General features: G+C 56.9%; 1 protein-coding gene across 2 annotated transcripts in view; it reads right to left on the bottom strand.

Moving 5' to 3' along the window:
* Positions 1-237: 237 nt before the first annotated feature.
* The window catches only part of CYHR1 (cysteine and histidine rich 1), a 35,516-nt gene continuing 19,165 nt past the window's right edge, over positions 238-16,588 (bottom strand). For both annotated transcript variants that reach the window (XM_038760215.1, XM_038760211.1), the window contains 3 exons: positions 5,784-6,022; positions 3,881-4,092; positions 238-1,111 (listed from right to left, as the gene is read on the bottom strand). In XM_038760215.1, the coding sequence (XP_038616143.1) occupies positions 720-1,111; positions 3,881-4,092; positions 5,784-6,022 (843 nt within the window). In that variant the 3' untranslated portion in view covers positions 238-719. The remainder of the gene's footprint in view (positions 1,112-3,880; positions 4,093-5,783; positions 6,023-16,588) is intronic.

Genomic DNA, 16,588 nt, shown 5'->3' with positions numbered 1-16,588 from the left:
TCCGCTCCCCCGGCCCCTACTGAGGCTTTCTGCCACACAACACAACCCCAGTCCAATCTTTCCAGGGGAGGGAAATCGTTTTCCATCCGACTTCCAATTCCCCCACGGACCTTCCGCTCCCCTTTGAGAATCTGGGGCTATCGAATCTTCAACCGGACCGCCGCCCTCCTCGGCTCTCTCCCCGTCCCCCTCCCGCCATGATCCGCCCCTCCCCTCCCCGAAGCAAAACAAAAGAAAGAAATGATAGGCTTTTAATTTCAATCCAAGATGCCATCTGACGCCAGCGGGTGGGGGCCCTGAATCCCAGGGTCAGAGAATTGTGCACTCAACCGTGATCGCGGGTCGCCTCTGCTCTCGCTCCTCCCCGGACCAGCGGACCAGACCTTCGCAGGGTTGCCGGGGAGCGCTCCGCCGGCCACCGGCCAGCTTCTGCCCCCGGGGCCAGTTGGGAGAGAGCCGGGGGCCGGTCTTTGCCTGTCCATCGGGGAGGAGAGAAGACGAGAGAAGGAGAGGGCGGGACGGGACAGGGAAAGGAGGAGAGGAGGAGAGGAAGGAAGGCTGAGACGGCTTACACCGGTGCCCACGCATGCAGCCTCGCCGGGCTCGCTTCCATTTCTACCACGGCCCGGCCCCCGCGGGATCGTGCCGGGCGCGGGCCGCCGGCCGAGGTAACTCTGGTTCCGCAGTGCTCTGGCTTGCCCTGGGCCCGGGCCCGGGGCCTATTTCTGTATCTGGAATATAAAGAGCCGGAGGTTGATGTTCTTGGCAGCGAGCAGTTTGTTACATTCCACGGAGTCTATGATGGGGAGGGGTACGTATTCGGTCTCGTTGTTCTCGTTGGTGAAGACAAAATGGTAGATGACGGGGTTGATCTTCACGTCGTCGTAGGGCCCCTTGAGCAGCAGAAAGGAGCACTCCATGGGCGAGTTGGTCTTGCTCTTCAGGATGAGCTGGAAGGAGAGCGTGCGCTTGCAGGAGAGGTTGGGGTTGCGCTCCGAGTCGTTGACCCGCGCCTTCAGGACCCACGTCTGGTTCAGCACGGTGAAGCGGGGCGTCTCGTAGTAGAGCCGGGTGATGAAGTCGTCGGTGCGATAAGGGCGGAACTGAACTTCTGCAAGGGACAGAGGGGGCAGGGGAGAGAAAGCGCACCGTTAGCCAGCCCGCCCCGGCCGGGCGCCGTCCAGCTCACGTTACCTGTGGCCCCGCGGGTCCGGCCCTCCTGGGCCCGGCGAGGGGAGCGGCGGTCCAGGTGGGCTGATTCCGGAGGGACGGGACGCAGTGAGAGGGGACTCTCTGCGCTTTAGTTTTAAGTGACAAATGACCTACGGGGACCGCCTGAAGACGCATGAGCTTGGCGGGGTTGGGGGGGGGGGAGGGAAATAGGAAAAAACAAAACAAAAACACAAACAGGGTTAATGAAAATGAACAGGAGAGATAGAAGCCTCAACAGAGGCCGAGGGCGGTCCACGAGTCGGTTCAAGGGGCCGGGATGGCCCCCGGGACACCACCGCTCCTCCGGTTGGCCGCCGCGGCGGGGCTGACCCCGTTCGTTCGGCTCCACGACGGCCAACCCCAACAGCCAAAAGCCAGGTTTCCCCCCAACAGCCTGGCCCGCCCCAGGACGATCCCCCGGACGGAGACGGCCGGGGGCCGGGGGCGCCCCCCGGGTCTGGCCGCTCGGTCTTGGGGGGGACATCGCGTTGGGGAGGAGATCCAAGTTTCGAGGACGGATGCTGGCTGCGGGGCCAAAGCCGAAGACACAGACAGGATTCGGGTCTGAGAACAACACACGGTTTATTTGGACTCGGCATACACAACGGTACACGAGGTAAAAGGCGCAGACGCGGCCCGGCCACGGCGCCGACCGGCGGGGAGGGCGGCCCCGCTACAGACTCAGGTTCTCGGAAGGGCACGCGGGGCCGGGTTGGGTACAGAAAGGCGGGAGACGGTACGCCGGGGCAGAGGGGAGCTGTCGAACCCGACCTCTCGGGGGCAAGTCCTCTCGGCTCAGTCCAGCAGACCCTTTTCGGACCCCTGAACCAGTGGGCTACCTCCCGGTTAAGGCTTTACGGTACACACCGAGCCCCTCCTGACAGCCAGCTCTACAACCTTCCCCTGCCAGTCACACAATTTTCCCTCTTCGTCGGGTCTTGGGAAAGAGGCAAAGCAAGCCCCCCGGGGCAGAGGGGATCCGAGGTTTCGGGCTGGGCGGGTACCCCCCCACCCCCCGCGCCCGCCGCCAGCTCTCCCCGCCCCCCAACCTTGGCCCTTTCCAGTGCCGAATCCGGTCTGCCTCGGTGTATCCAGGCGCCCTCGCTTCCGCTTCCTGGTTGATCCCCGAGTCCTTCCTCAGTGGCGTCGTCGGGGGAGGGCTGGGTCCCGTCCCGCCGGGAGCCGACAAGCAGCCCACCCGAGGCTGGCCGTGGAGCCCAGCACCGGATCCCGAGCTCTCCCTTCCCAGGCCCCAGCCGTCCTGCGTTCTGGGAAGTCTCAGCCGGTGCATTCTTGGGGCGACGGCCTCCGTGGCGCAGCGGGGCACTGGGGTCTGCTCCCTGGTCCAACCCCACTGCTTGGGGCGGGGAGGAAACGGGGAGGGCCACGACCCTAGCGCGCGCCAGTCTGAGGCCGCTTCCGTGTGGCATCTTCGCCAGCTTTACAGGCACTTCCGTCTTCCGTGGGAAGGAGTGCCCAAGGCAAGATGCCGGCTCAACCGGATTCCTGTGTCTTCTCCCGGAAGAGTTCCGGCTTGGACGGGCCGGCCCCATGCCGACCCTCAGAGGCAGCATGGCTCCCGCCTCCAGCTCCGGCTCCCGAGGCTGGAAATATCCAGGAAGGAAACCTTCTGCTCCCCGGACATCAGGGGGCCGGCCGCACTCGTCAGCAGTTACCGCCGATGCTGTCCTCCGAGGAGCGAATTGACAAGCCCAGAGTCGTGCCCGTGTGGGGCTGGTTCGCGCCCGGCGAGCTACCACCAGGTCACAGAGGCCAGGCCCCCAGGACGCCAGCAGGAACCCCAAGCTGAGGTTCCCGGGGGCCGGTGCCTGCTGGCAGCCTCCGCAAGACCAAGCCAGATAACCTGGCATCGGGAAGACGGGCAGAGCGCTAACCCCACGCGGCCCCAGGCGTGCGTATCGTGAACGGACCGCCCATCTCGGAACCGAGGCCCGAGGGCGGATCTACGGTGGAACAACGGGCCTGTTCCCTCGGTCGGGTCAACGGGGCGGAGGAAAGAGAGAACACGAGAGAGGATTCTGACTTGAAATGGCACGAGGACCCAAGGAGGAGGGGCGAACCAGGGGGTCCATCAGGCAGCTGGCAGATTCCCTTTCCGCGTCCAATCGGTCAGAGGGTGACAGCCCCGATGCCACCACTCCGGTGGGCTTTCGATCCCCATCTCTCTGGTCTTGCCCATTTTCCCGGGTACTTTACCTGCTTCTCGGGAAGGTGGGAAACCAGCTTCCTCGATGGCCCTCAGGTGGGGCGGCCCGAGCCGGGGGCAACTTCTGCCCAGTGCCGGACCCCCCGCAACCTGCCCAAATCCAGGCTCCACCAGCCCAGGGGTCCGGTTCCTATTTCACCGCCTCTCCGGGCTCCGCCCTGACCGGTCATTCAACGCGCCCTTTCCCTAACGCTCGCGTACACACACATCCTCCGGCTCCGTATCAGGCACAGGCCGACAAGAACCGGGTGTCCAGTGGGTGGGTTAGGTTTTGAAGGAATTCTGCGGTACCAGGAAGTCGGTCCTCCTGCTGACTTCTCAAAGCCCTGCTCTTCTGGTCCAGAGAAAGAGCCCTGCCCGGTCCAAAGGCATTTAAGGGAGGAGTTGGCGAGGAGGCCCTGGGCCGTGCCCTCCAGAAGCGAGGCCCCGAGGGGAATTTACCTGTATAGCCGATCTTCTCAAAGCTGAGCAGGTTGAAGATGCTGTTATACAACTGCATTTCCTTCTTGTGGGTTTGGTCCATCCCATCCAGGATCTCCATGAGCTCGTTGCCCGTCTTGGAGGGGTGGGTGCAATCTGCCTCGTGTGCTGTCAGCTCGTGGAACGGGCCCTGCCACGGGCAGCCGATCCGCTTGTACTTGCACTGAGTCACCCTAGGCCAAGAGAAGACAAACAAAGGTGACCCTGAGCCGCCCCACTGCCGGTCCCGGCCCCAGCTCCCTCCTCCCGGAGAGTGAGCTGCAAATCCCGCTCCGATTTCAGACCGCCTTCAGGCCACGGCACTAGCAGCTCCTTGAATCCCAATCTAGGTCCCGAGGCCACCCCGGGGCCCCTTCGCCACCGGCTTTTCTAAGGATCGACAAGAGCAGCAGAAAACCTTTTTTGGGACTTGGTCCGTTTTCAGACCGCTGAAAAGAGTTCGGCTACCCCAACATAACCGGGGGCGGCTAGAGAGGAGATAAGTCAAGCGGGTCAAACCCATTAGGGCTCAATTATTTGAACATTCGTCTCCGGGTTGATTTGATGTAGCCTGGCCATTCTGCTCCCACGATAACTTTCCCGTGGCACCGTCCCCTCTGTTCCCTCTCTCCTGCTTTATGCCCTGCCCTGATGGGGGGCCTTCCGGGGGACTGAAGTGCTGGCGTCGCCTCATCCCGGGAGAGAAGAAGAGAGGAGAGAGGGAGGAAGGTAGCAAGGGAGAACTGGCAGAGGGCATCGGGCCAGCGGAAGGGTTGCCTGCCAACCTGGGGCAACTTCAGTACTGCCATTTCCCTCAGTGGGTGTCCAGTCAGTCCACCCTGTCTAACACCCAACACCAGGCAGCAGAAAGGGCTGTGCTTTCAGACTGGTTCCGGCTCAAGTCCCGAGCTCGGGACACACACTGCAGCTGACCAAACATCCTCGAGGTGCTGAGCTTGCCCTTGGGCCTCCCAGATGGGGATGATTGGGTCCGAACAAGTTCATTCATTCAATCGTATCTCTTGAGCGCTTACTGTGTGCACAGCACTGTACTAAGCGCTTGGAAAGTACAATTTGCCAACAGATAGAGACAATCCCTACCCAACAACGGGCTCTAGTTCGGCAGGTAATATCGGGCCGGGTTGAGGGCAAACTTGGGATCCCTGTAGCGATGCCCCCCAGAGTCTTGAGTGTGTTCCGGGGGCTGAGACCACCCACTGACCTCATCCCCCCCCCCCCCCCCCCCATTTTACACGCTGCAACAAACACACACACACCACAGGCCCCGGAGTTAGGTCCAGCCAAGCCCAGGCCCCAGATGTTCACCCCGTTTGGGGTTCTCCTGGATGGGGATGTGAGCCGTTCCAGAGCTCGACTCTCAGGAACCCCCTGCTGCCATTATGGGGCTGGCTCTCTGTTCCTCGTAGCCCAGCCTGGGTCTCACCCAGACCCCCCCGCTGACAACCCAGCAGGGCAAAAGGGCAGCAGACCATTCCCAATTCTCTCCTCCTACTGCCCTTCCCCCAGGAAGGCCCAGCTTGGATCTCATCAGCTCCCGGGAGTCTCTCGGGCAGTCTATCCCCGGCCCCCAGGGCTCCCCGAGCCGGGATTAAGGTGGCTGCCCTGGCTCTTTTGAGTGAGGACGGCGTTTTCCAAGGCAGGAAGGAATCCCCATGGCTCCTTCTGCAGGTTGGCAGGGTCTGTTGCCGCTGGCACCCGAGGTCGGCCGGCCAGCACCCGGCACGCCCGGTTCCCGCCAGCCCCACCGCTCCCGGGGCCTCCACGGTCACCGGGCCCCGGAGCCCCCAGGTCACCTGCTCCTCCACGCTGCCTGCCGGAGCGGCCCAAGGGCAGGGCGGCCGCAGCGGGGCCGGAATTGGTTTACCTGTCCTGGCACTCCTCTTTCTGGTGCCTCTCCAAGAGGGAGCGGGGAAACTGCTGCAGGCAGAAGCCACACTCTGAGGGCAGCTCGCTAACAGCCTTCTCCACAGCTAGGTTGCGGCAACACAAGCTCTTACTGATTTCACAGCGACAGTTGGGGCACGTGGCCTGCTCCTCTTTCAGCCGGGCATCTGCTAGTAGGTGGATAAAACAGCCAGCGCACATCAAGTGACCATTAGTACACTGCGAAGGAAAGGGAGATGAAGCTTCATAGATCTGGTGGCTCCAGACGCCCATTCACGCAGCTCAATCCTTCCCCCGAGCCAGTCTGCCGTCCCGCTGCCTTCCCCTGCCTGCCCCGGCCTCCCCATCCCCTCAGCTGGGAATTGGGACCGAGAAGAATCGGGCTCAGGAGGTGCATTTTCGCTCAACGGCAAAAATCAACTCCCCTTGGCGTCGGGGGATAGTCCCCAAGCTGTTACAGAGAAGAAGTCAGAAACTCTGGATTTCTTTTCCCCTTCTAGAAATAACAATAAAGAAGCCAGGGAAGCCGGCAAGGAGGGAGCTGCCTTTACTGGCACAGTCTGTCACCCCGCCCCTGAAGCCGCCTTTGATATTCTTTAACAATATCAAGTCCTTACTCTGCAGAAACCGTCATGCCGGAAATTCCCGCCGCAGAGATGGGATGGATTGGGGGGAAACATGGGTTCTGCCCGCTCTGCAGAAAGCCTTCTGGCCCAGTCTTGTCTCTTCCCCATGCCCGCATCCCAAACAAAAGGAGGTGAAGGGCTAAATCTCTCCCTCGAGTCCAGGCCTCAAGGGGGTTTTGCTCAAGTTTTCACTTGCGAACCGGACTTCCTCAGACTCCACAAAAAATCTACACCAAAGACACCCCCTCAGGCCCGTCCCTGGGGAGCACAGCCATCTCCTCATAGTCGGGCACAAACGCTTCTCTAGCCCGTGGAAGGCCTGACCCTGACTGGGGTCTCAGGGGAACAAGCACCAGGAACATAGCACAATAACCATGTTCGTTTGGGAAAACCCAGGCCTGACCCAAGAGCGGAAAAGTTCAAACAGATTGAAAAGGATGGAGTGAATAAATGCAACTCTTCCGAACACTTTCTGGAAGGTCGTGGGGCACCTGGGATCAGGCCGGGAGAGTTCATCCACGATCCTAGGCGAAGGGAATTCATCCACGATCTAGAACTTCTCAGCATCCCCCGAACCCTGAATGACTTAGCCAGGGCGCCTGCCTTTCCTCCTGCTGCTGTGAAACGGGAGAGCCGGCTCTCAGAGTAATAATGACGGCATTTGTTAAGCGCTTACTATGCGCCAAGCACCGTTCTGAGCGCTGGGGTAGATACGAGGTAATCAGGTTGTCCCACGTGGGGCTCACAGTCTTAATCCCCACTTTCCAGATGAGGTAACTGAGGCCCAGAGAAGTGAAGTGACTTGCCCAAAGTCACAAAGCTGGTGGAGCCGGGATTAGAACCCGCAACCTCTGACTCCCAAGCCCGTGCTCTTTCCGCTAGGCCAAAGTACCGTTCGGTGAACCTCTCCTCTGAAACCCCAAAGAGGAAATCTCTAAGGAGGAGGAACTTAGTAATATTTTAGCTAACCGGCCCGGAGGGCGAGCGCTTTAAAAAAAATTTTAAAAAAGGAAGCGCTCAATAAATAGTACTGATGATGCCAACACAGGCAGCAGGGGCTCTCACCGGCAAGCCCTCAAACCAGCTCCTCCAATCAGAAAGTTTACATTACAACCTACAACATCTACTGATGATGATGATTTACCCTGGGCTGGATTTGGAGACTGTAAACTCGTTGTGGGCAGGGAATGTGTCTGTTATATTGTTGTGTTGTACCCTCCCAGGCGCCGCTTAGTACAGTGTTCTGCACATTGTAAGCGCACAATAAACAGGCTGATTGATTGAGTCAGGTGGGCCCAAGGGTCTCACACTTCGTGACAGCCTTTCCAGGAACCACGAGGTCCTGTTTTTCTCCAGCCCAACTGTCCCTGCGATACCACAGATTACCCTTTTATCTGGTTGTTTTCTTTTTAGATAATGCAGCTTTTCCCAGCTCGGTCCTTCCTCTCTTTAAAAGGACGGGCTGCGGAGCCCGCTGTCCTGACAGGAAACAGGACAAGGAAAGTGTTTGGCTGACTCCGGCCCAATCGAAACTTGGCCTTGTGCCCACTTGGCATCACCCATTCCTCCTTTCGGACGAGTGCCCCACCACCCAGAGGAGCTCGGCCTTGCGGGCTGAATGCCCTACCCCAGAGCTGTCATTCACTCGTATTTGAGCGCTTACCGCGTGCAGAGCACTGTACTAAACACTTGAGAGGGAACAATACAACGATAAACAGACACATTCCCTGCCCACAACAAGCATACAGTCTGATAACTGAGCAACTCTGCCTAGCCCACAACAGATGAGGGTCCAATACAGACGGGGACGACCACCCAGTCACAGACCATTTCTCCAGCCATGGGGCAAGCCAAAATACCTGTCCCCAGTGGAGTTTAGCTCAAGGCACATGGATTTCCCCCATGAAAAATCCAGGCTTTAGGGCTTCCCGCAATGCTACGCGAGGCAGAGGCCGAGCAGGCTGTGGTTACCCCTTCGAGGCCTGCGGCCTCTTTAGACAGCGGAGCCACGTTTGCTAGCTCCCGGGGAGAGGAGTCTCTTGTTCTCAATGCTAAGGGGGAGTCAGGCAATCCAGTGAGAGCCGAGGGACGGGTGAGGGCTGCTCCCTGCTTGACAGGGAAGAAAGAACTGATGCCAACAAAGCAGGGAAAACCCCATGCTCCTTGGCGGTCCACAGAGGTGGGGCAGGATAGCAGATGACATGCCCGCCCCTCTCCACTTGAAACTGAGGCTTGGGGGGCTGGGGCCTTCTGGTTGATAAAAAGCCCCTGAAAAGATCCTCTCCAAATTGTCTGAAATGACTGCCTCTTGAACCTCTTTCATCCCCGTTCTACCACTTGTCTGCTGTGTGACCTTGGGCCTGTAACTTCACTTTTCTGGGCCTCGGTTCCCTCACCTGTCAAATGGGGACGGAGACTGGGAGCCCCACAGCCCCAGGGGCTGTGTTTGCTTGTATCCACCCCAGTGTTTAGTACAGTGCCTGGCACATAGTAAGTACTTAAACAGGAAACAGCCACAGCCCCAACTATCAGCCAGCCAGCCCGGGGAGAACCTTTCCGCTCTGCCCATGGGGAGTTAAATGAATGCCGACCGTCTCATCCATCAAACTTTGATCCTCCACGCTGATGGAGCGGAGTAGTGACCTGGGAATTACAGAGCAGCAGGGAGTGCAAATCTGAGTCGGCAGCTCTTGGCCCCTGTGCCCATCTGGGTGGTCAGAGGCGGAAGGAGAGCACAGGTGACTGAATCTTGCAAAGCACAGCACTTCTGCAGTCATGGAAACCCCTCCTTCAAGCTCCTTCCCCCTGGCTCTACACACCTGGTAAGAGACACGGATCATCTAAAGCTTCTTTGAGCTACCAACTCTTGATTTGCCCTCCCCCAAGTGCTTAGTACAGTGCTCTGCACGTGGTAAGTGCTCAATAAAAACCACTGATTGACGGATTGGAACCACCCCCATGGAAATGACCCCTATGGAAACCACCCCTATGGAATGCAGGCTGCTGGACACAAGACGCTGGCTACAACTCAACAATGTGTTCTGGCCTTGGGGAACAAGTTTTCCCCTATTTCGGATTTAATGGTCGGCCTTCCATTCTGATCCTGTAAATAACCGTGGAGTGCTGAATACGATCTTTGCGTTGCTGGATTTTAGTTGAGAGGAAAAAAAAAAGAAAAAAACAAACAAACAGTGGAGGAAACTGAAGCTCCCTGTCTGGACAAGATGAAATTGTCCCCACAGAAATGTGGTCACGCTCACACTGCGTTGATGTCTTCAAATGCAAACTTTGAGAGTTTCGACTGTTTTTTTAAGAAGGACCGTGAACGAAGCCTAGTTCTTGACTCACTCAGGATTATCGGGGGTCCCTTTTCCCTCCATCTGCCCTAGGGCTGTGAGAACCCAGGAGAAACAGTTACTAGATACAGGCTTACGCCCCACAGAACGGCAGGACCGGCCGTGGTTCCTTGAATCTGGACGGCTGTATAGTGGGGGCCCGTTCTCCCATAGACTCACACGGTGCAAATCAGGATTTGTTCCAGAACCTCCGGAAAGCGCATACGAAATCCCTTTCCGTGCGGCTAGATGACGATACGAGCAAGACAGCCCGACGTCAACAACTAGCAGAGGAGTTGGGCTTTATTTATGAGTCCTCTGCAAGAGCCGAAGTTCACCCTGCTGACCGCGGTAGTGGTTTTTCAACTTTTAGTGAAGAATTTAGGTTGAAATGCAGTCTTCGCCTGTTCTGCCCAAAGTACCATGGTGGTCTAACTCCTTGTAACCTAACTCCATCTGAACCCCTCTGACCTCCCGGGGGGACACGGAGCTCAAGGCCTCAGAGGCTGTCGCACACACACCCGAATGCCAGGATTCCTGGGTTTTATTTCCAGCCACGACTTCCATCTCTGCAATCTCTCCCCTTCGCACTCACGGTCCCTTCATCTAGAAGGGACCATAATGGACCAGGTCTTGCCCTGGGAGGGGACTGTGAGCCCGCTGTTGGGTAGGGACCGTCTCTATATGTTGCCAACTTGTACTTCCCAAGCGCTTAGTACAGTGCTCTGCACACAGTAAGCGCTCAAGAAATACGATTGAATGAATGTATCCGTTCCCCTCGGTCTTAAACTGGGCGAGAAGTTCTCGCTCCCCGCCCACGCTCCGATGTTAGCAGCAGCTTTTCTGCACCTCCCTCTGCTGCCCCTTTATAATAATATAATAATGATGACATTTATTAAGCGCTTACTATGTGCAAAACACTGTTCTAAGCACTGGGAAGGATACAGAGTGTTCAGGTTGTCCCACAGAGGGCTCACAGTCAATCCCCATTTTACAGATGAGGTAACCGAGGCCCAGAGAAGTTAACTGACTTGCCCAAAGTCACACAGCTCACAACTGGCGGAGCCGGGACTTGAACCCAGGTCCACTGACTCCAAAGCCCAGGCTCTTTCCACTGAGCCACGCTCCTTCCCTTTCCTCCTACAGCAAACTGTTCTGGATAGTACAGTGTTTTGTCTCTTTCCTTTCACCTTTAATTTTCACCTTAGTGTAATGGCTTTCTGTTCACTGGCCTGTAGCCCCCCTTTCCATTCCCAGCTCAAAACTTCGGGATGTAGGGAATGATGGATTATGGGACGTGTGTGTGTGTGTGTGTGTGTGTGTGAGGGGGAGTGACACCGTTCCCTCTCTGCTCACCCCATCCCGATCTGTTTCAGTCTCCACCCCCTCAGCTTTAGACGGAGTGGGGAAGTGGGACAGCAAGCTGGCAGATGGGAGGCGGAGAGCCACGAAGGGGAAGAAACTAGATGGGCAGGGGCTTCTATGGTCCGAATTAAAGGTGAAAGGACCAAAATACTGTATATAGCTCAATACAAAGGGAAAACGGAGGTGGGACGGGAAGGGAATCGACTTACCCCAAGTGATTGGTTGTAATGTCGGGAATGGGACGTGCAATTAAATCAGCGAGCAAAAAGCGTGGGATGTGTTTCTCAGGTTTTATGTACTGGGAGGGGGGGGGCTCTTTACCTGCAGCACAGCTATAAATAAGCTCTTTCCTGCTCATTTCTTCACATTCCCTAGGCAGCACTTCCCACCGTCAGAAAACATGTATCAGTCCTGTTTCCCTCTTAAAAAAGCAGTGAGATTTTGGCTTCCCGGGCTCTCGAAAGAGCCAGACAGCAGCTCCCATGGAACGAATGCGACCTAGGTAAAAGCAACCCCAAATCTGCCCTTTAACGGAAGAACGAGGGGCAGGACTGGGGAGGACAGAAGGACAGCTGCTGCGAGAATCAGACATTCCTCAAATTAGGACTCACAGGGTGGTTTTGCTCTACCTTTAGAGACCAATTCTGGCTGTAAAAAGATCCAAGCGAGTCGGGGTGAGAGACTTGCACTGGACTGGTTAGGGGGTCTGAAGCGTCTGGTCTTTTTCCATGCTAGGTGAAATGGAGGCAGAGTCTACATTGTGCAGAGGTGGGTGGCCACGTCCAGCTCATCTTGACTTGCTGTGCGGCTCGGGCCTTCTAACTTCTTGTCCTCCCGCTGCTCTAGCCTTTTGGGGGGCCGCACTAGCCCCTGTCTCCAGGGCCTGCCACCTGTTGCTTCCCACCGCTGCACATCCCCGCCCGCACACCTGCTCTCCAAACACACCGCCTCCCCACGCCTCCATCCCTGGGCTGGTTAATTGTGGGGAGGGGGCGGGGGTCCCGCAGCTCTCGGACATATTCCGCTGCGGGTTTTCGGCTGATGAGGCTCGGCAACCTCGGTCCTTTGCCCGTCCAGTCCAGGAAGCTGCAAGGAACCCAGCAGCCACAGGTCCCAGCCGAGAGCCCCGTTCCCCACACGGAATGACTTTTCAGCCTACGAAGCCAACCCCGAGAGACACCATGGGGGTCACCGAGAGGGCCACGGGCCCAGCACCGACCGGCCCGTCTCCTAGTTGGGCCTAACTTCACTGCCAAAGCATCTGAACCCTGCATTTCAGGCCTGGTTCTCCTGGGATCTTTAGCACCAAGGCCAAGGGGCAACCGATCTCCCCCTCCCCACCGACCACGGTGGTCCTTGCCAGGGCCCAGGTCCCGGTCAACCTCAAAAGACAAGGGCGTTAAGCGCACAGAGGGCTCCTTTGTTCTGGAGTTGGTCAACTCCTCCAGATTCAGAAGCTCAAATACTGACCTACTTTGGGGTTGCCTCAATAGCCACTCGTGCCCCTAAAGGGTCAGAAGACTCAAGTACACAGGTGCAATTAATTAATTGTGGTGTGTGTTAAGCACTGTATCCTGAGGTCTGTACTTAGCCGTAGAATAAATACAAGATCATTAGGTCACACCCACTCCTTGCCCAACATGAGATTCCTAGTCTAAAGGAGAGGGAGAACAGGCATTTAGCCCCCATTTTTCGGATGAAGAAACTGAGGCACAGAAGCACAGTGACCTGCCTGATGTCACCCAGCCAAACGCGGCGGAGGCGGAATTAGAATGCAGGTCCCCTGCCCTTTTTCTTAGGCTAGGCTGCCCTTTGAGCTTCGTAAAGTCCACGGATTCCAGCGCCCTTCTTAAAAAGGAGCCAGGAGTCCTCGTCAGCATCCCAGCATCCCACCTGGAAGGGAGCCTTCGTGAACCATGGGATGGGGGACCCCGAATCCCAAGCAGACACAGGTCTCGTTCATACCATCCCAGCCTATCCGGTCCAGTCCGAATTCCTGACGCGAGTGGCCACGTAACTAGGGGGAAAAGAGGAAAAACTGGAATCTGGTCCGAACCATCACCGACTCTCATATACCTGGCAACTATGCAGGCCAGAGATCTCCGTTTCCACCCATGTGCCCGCACAGCGTAGATGACACATCCTCCTCCACAATGGAAGGCCACACCACAGGTGGCTGTTTTCCTGGGTGGGGAGGAGTGCCCGATGATGGCTATTTATCTCAACCCGGGGTGGGGACCACAAAATCTGCAATCCTGTCTCCCCTCAGCCCAGAGTAACAGCAGGCCTCGCCCAATAAACCATTCGCGTTCCTCCTAGACCTCGACGTTGGCTCCAGGGAAGATGCGCTCAGAGCTTCCTGGGTCACCGAACCTCTGCTTAAGACCGAGTCAGACCGCTGCATGAAGCATTTAGTGGCTAAACTGCCCTTTTTGGCATTTTTTCAGAAGGGAGAATGGAGAGTAATGGTTCGTCTTGTAATTCCATCCCTCCCTGACCTTCCACAGGCTAGGCTCCAATCCCCAGCCCCCCTGCCCTGGGCTGCTGGGGGACGAGACCCATCCGAGGCCCCTCTCGCCTCCAGGAAGCTACATCTTCTAAGTCGGAATTTACTCCGCTTTTCCCTCAATCCCTTCTCTGGAGCCGAACCCTTTGATAGGGTTCTTTCTTCCAGCTTTCTTCCCTCAGTCTGCCTCGGTCTTCCCCTCCACCCCGCCAGCTTACGCCTCACCTGCTGCCTAACCGCCACCTCGGGCGTGCATGCACCTGCTCTTTCCGAACTCCCACGACCAACATAAATCCAAGCTCCTGACAGTTGAGGGGGGGATTCGGCGGCTCCCTGTGGAGGGAATGGAGGCACGGAGAGGGCACACCCCTTCATTCCCTTCATGCTTGGTATCCTTCCTATGCCCTCATCAGAGACAGACAAGCAGAGACAGACCACCGTAGACGACGACAACTACAACCACCACCACCACTACTGCTATTTCCGGATGCCAACGGGTCCTCATCTAAGTGTGTTTCTACCCCATTCCCCACTCTGGACCAGGAGCGCTCAGAGGACCGGGCTGGGTCGGTTTAATCCCCTCGAGGGCAAGCACCGTGACGTCTCCCTCTGGCCCTCTCCCCGGCACCGAGTCCAGAGCTGCGGTGTCTGAGTCTGCCCCTCTCCCCAACCCTGTCAGCCCCGTGTTTCCTTTTCCTCCCCCGACCCCAGGCACCACTCCTTCCCCATAGCAAGGGCATAATAACTACGACTGACCAACTGCCCAAAAGCCTCAAGTTAAAGAGTCCTGCTTATCAGGGCTCCAGAAGCTGGCCCGTGGGTAGATCTGATTCAGGCTGCGATGGCCCTGGCCTCTCTTCCCCCATCCCTCCGCAGACCTCTCAGTGCAAGACGTATGCCTCCTGTGCGCGTGGCACCTTGTCTCAGGGGTATGGAGTTTCTGGGTGCCAACCCGGCGGGGCCAGAAGGCCCATCGGCAGGCTGGCACACTCCCAGAGAGCCCGGGCCTACTGCCTCAAGCACTTAGCACTTACTACTCCCAAGCGCTTAGTACAGTGCTCTGCACATAGTAAGCGCTCAATAAATACGATTGATGATGATGATGATACCTCAGAAAACCAGGTAGGATTCCGCCACTTCCGAGGTTTGTTGGTCTGGGCCCCGGTCACCCCGTCCCGCTCGGGACCCCACATCTGACTGGAAAATAGTACTCCGCCCTCCCTCTTTGAGTCGACGAGAACTCTACTTCCCCGCACGGCAGATATCCGCCAAGCTGGCTCTCTTCCTCCCTTCAAGGCCCTACTGAGAGCTCACCTCCTCCAGGAGGCCTTCCCAGGCTGAGCCCCCTCCTTCCTCTCCCTCTCCTCCCCCTCTCCATCCCCCCCGCCTTACCTCCTTCCCTTCCCCACAGCACCTGTATATATGCATATATGTTTGTACGGATTTATTACTCTATTTTACTTGTACATATCTATCCTATTTATTTTATTTTGTTAATATGTTTTGTTTTGTTCTGTCTCCCCCTTCTAGACTGCGAGCCCACTGTTGGGTAGGGACCGTCTCTATATGTTGCCGACTTGTACTTCCCAAGCGCTTAGTCCAGTGCTCTGCACACAGTAAGCGCTCAATAAATACGATTGAATGAAGGAATGAATATCTAACAGATGCTCTTGCCGCCATTAAGACGACGAGGACGGTTCCTACTTCCGGCTTGCGGCCCTCCCGCTGACACCGGAGGGTGGAGAGAAAGCATTCGATAGAGTTGAAAATTAGACTGGGGAAATGGGGGGGCGCGGAGGGGCGCGGATTCAGAATGCGGGATCAAACCCAGGGCACAGGCCTGTCAGAGCCGCCCCGCCACAGAGGGATCAAGGATCAGAGGACAGCCCCATATGAAGCTGCGGGAGCTGCAGTCAAGCTGAATTATCTAACAGCCTTTCGGTCTCCTGACCCCACTGGTTAAGCCCGCCTGCTTGGGGGAATGGATTTTTTTTTTATTTTTGATGAAGAGTAGCGGCAGTCAGCTGCTGGAGCAGGGCACATAGGAGAGAGGTCACGGCCTCCCGACTCCAAAAAACACCCCCGGGCCACCCGTCATCCCGTTCCTTCAACTGCAAGGGTGAGGAGGCAATGGCAGGGTTAGGAGAAAGGGTTAGGGGAAGCAGCGTGGCTCAGTGGAAAGAGCCCGGGTTTTGGAGGCAGAGGTCATGGGTTCAAATGCCGGCTCTGCCCATTGTCAGCTGTGTGACTTTGGACAAGTCACTTAACTTCTCTGTGCCTGTTACCTCATCTGTAAAATGGGGATTAAGACTGTGAGCCCCCCGTGGGACAACCTGATCACCTTATAACCTCCCCAGTGCTTAGAACAGCGCTTTGCACATAGTAAGCGCTTAATAAATGCCATTATTATTATTATTATTATTAACGGCAGCAAGAGGCTTTTGAGCTCGCAGAACGTGGGAAGAGTTACGGCTGCCACCGTGACTTTGACTGCGGCTTTTGGACTCGTAGAGTCGTGAGGAGCCCTAAACTCAGCTCCTCTAGCCAAAATGCCCTGTTCCTTCTTGTCGTAAACATCACTGACCTGGTCTTTTTTACTACCCTTGTGTTTTCACTGTTTCATCTTCCCTTAGGTGTCTGTTGCCCATCGCCTCTCCCCTCCCTTATTCTTAGGCTGCGAATCTTTTGAGGGCCAGGACCATGTGTGATTTTCACTTGCATATATTTCCTAGTGTTTAATACCACATTCTACCCAAAACAAATGTTTCATGAATACCGCCACCACCACCACAGACGATGACGACGACAACTATCACCACCACCACCACCACCACCACTACTTCCGGATGCCAACGGGTCCTCATCTAAGTTTGTTTCTACCCCATTCCCCGTTCTGGACCATGAGCGCTCAGAGGGTCGGTTTAATTCCCACCAGCTCAGGACCCACAGGGTC

Source organism: Tachyglossus aculeatus, chromosome 18, assembly GCF_015852505.1.
Source record: "Tachyglossus aculeatus isolate mTacAcu1 chromosome 18, mTacAcu1.pri, whole genome shotgun sequence".
Classification (NCBI taxonomy): Eukaryota; Metazoa; Chordata; class Mammalia; order Monotremata; family Tachyglossidae; genus Tachyglossus; species Tachyglossus aculeatus.
Note: the sequence above shows the minus strand (reverse complement) of the source record. Positions and strands in the feature narration are given on the sequence as shown.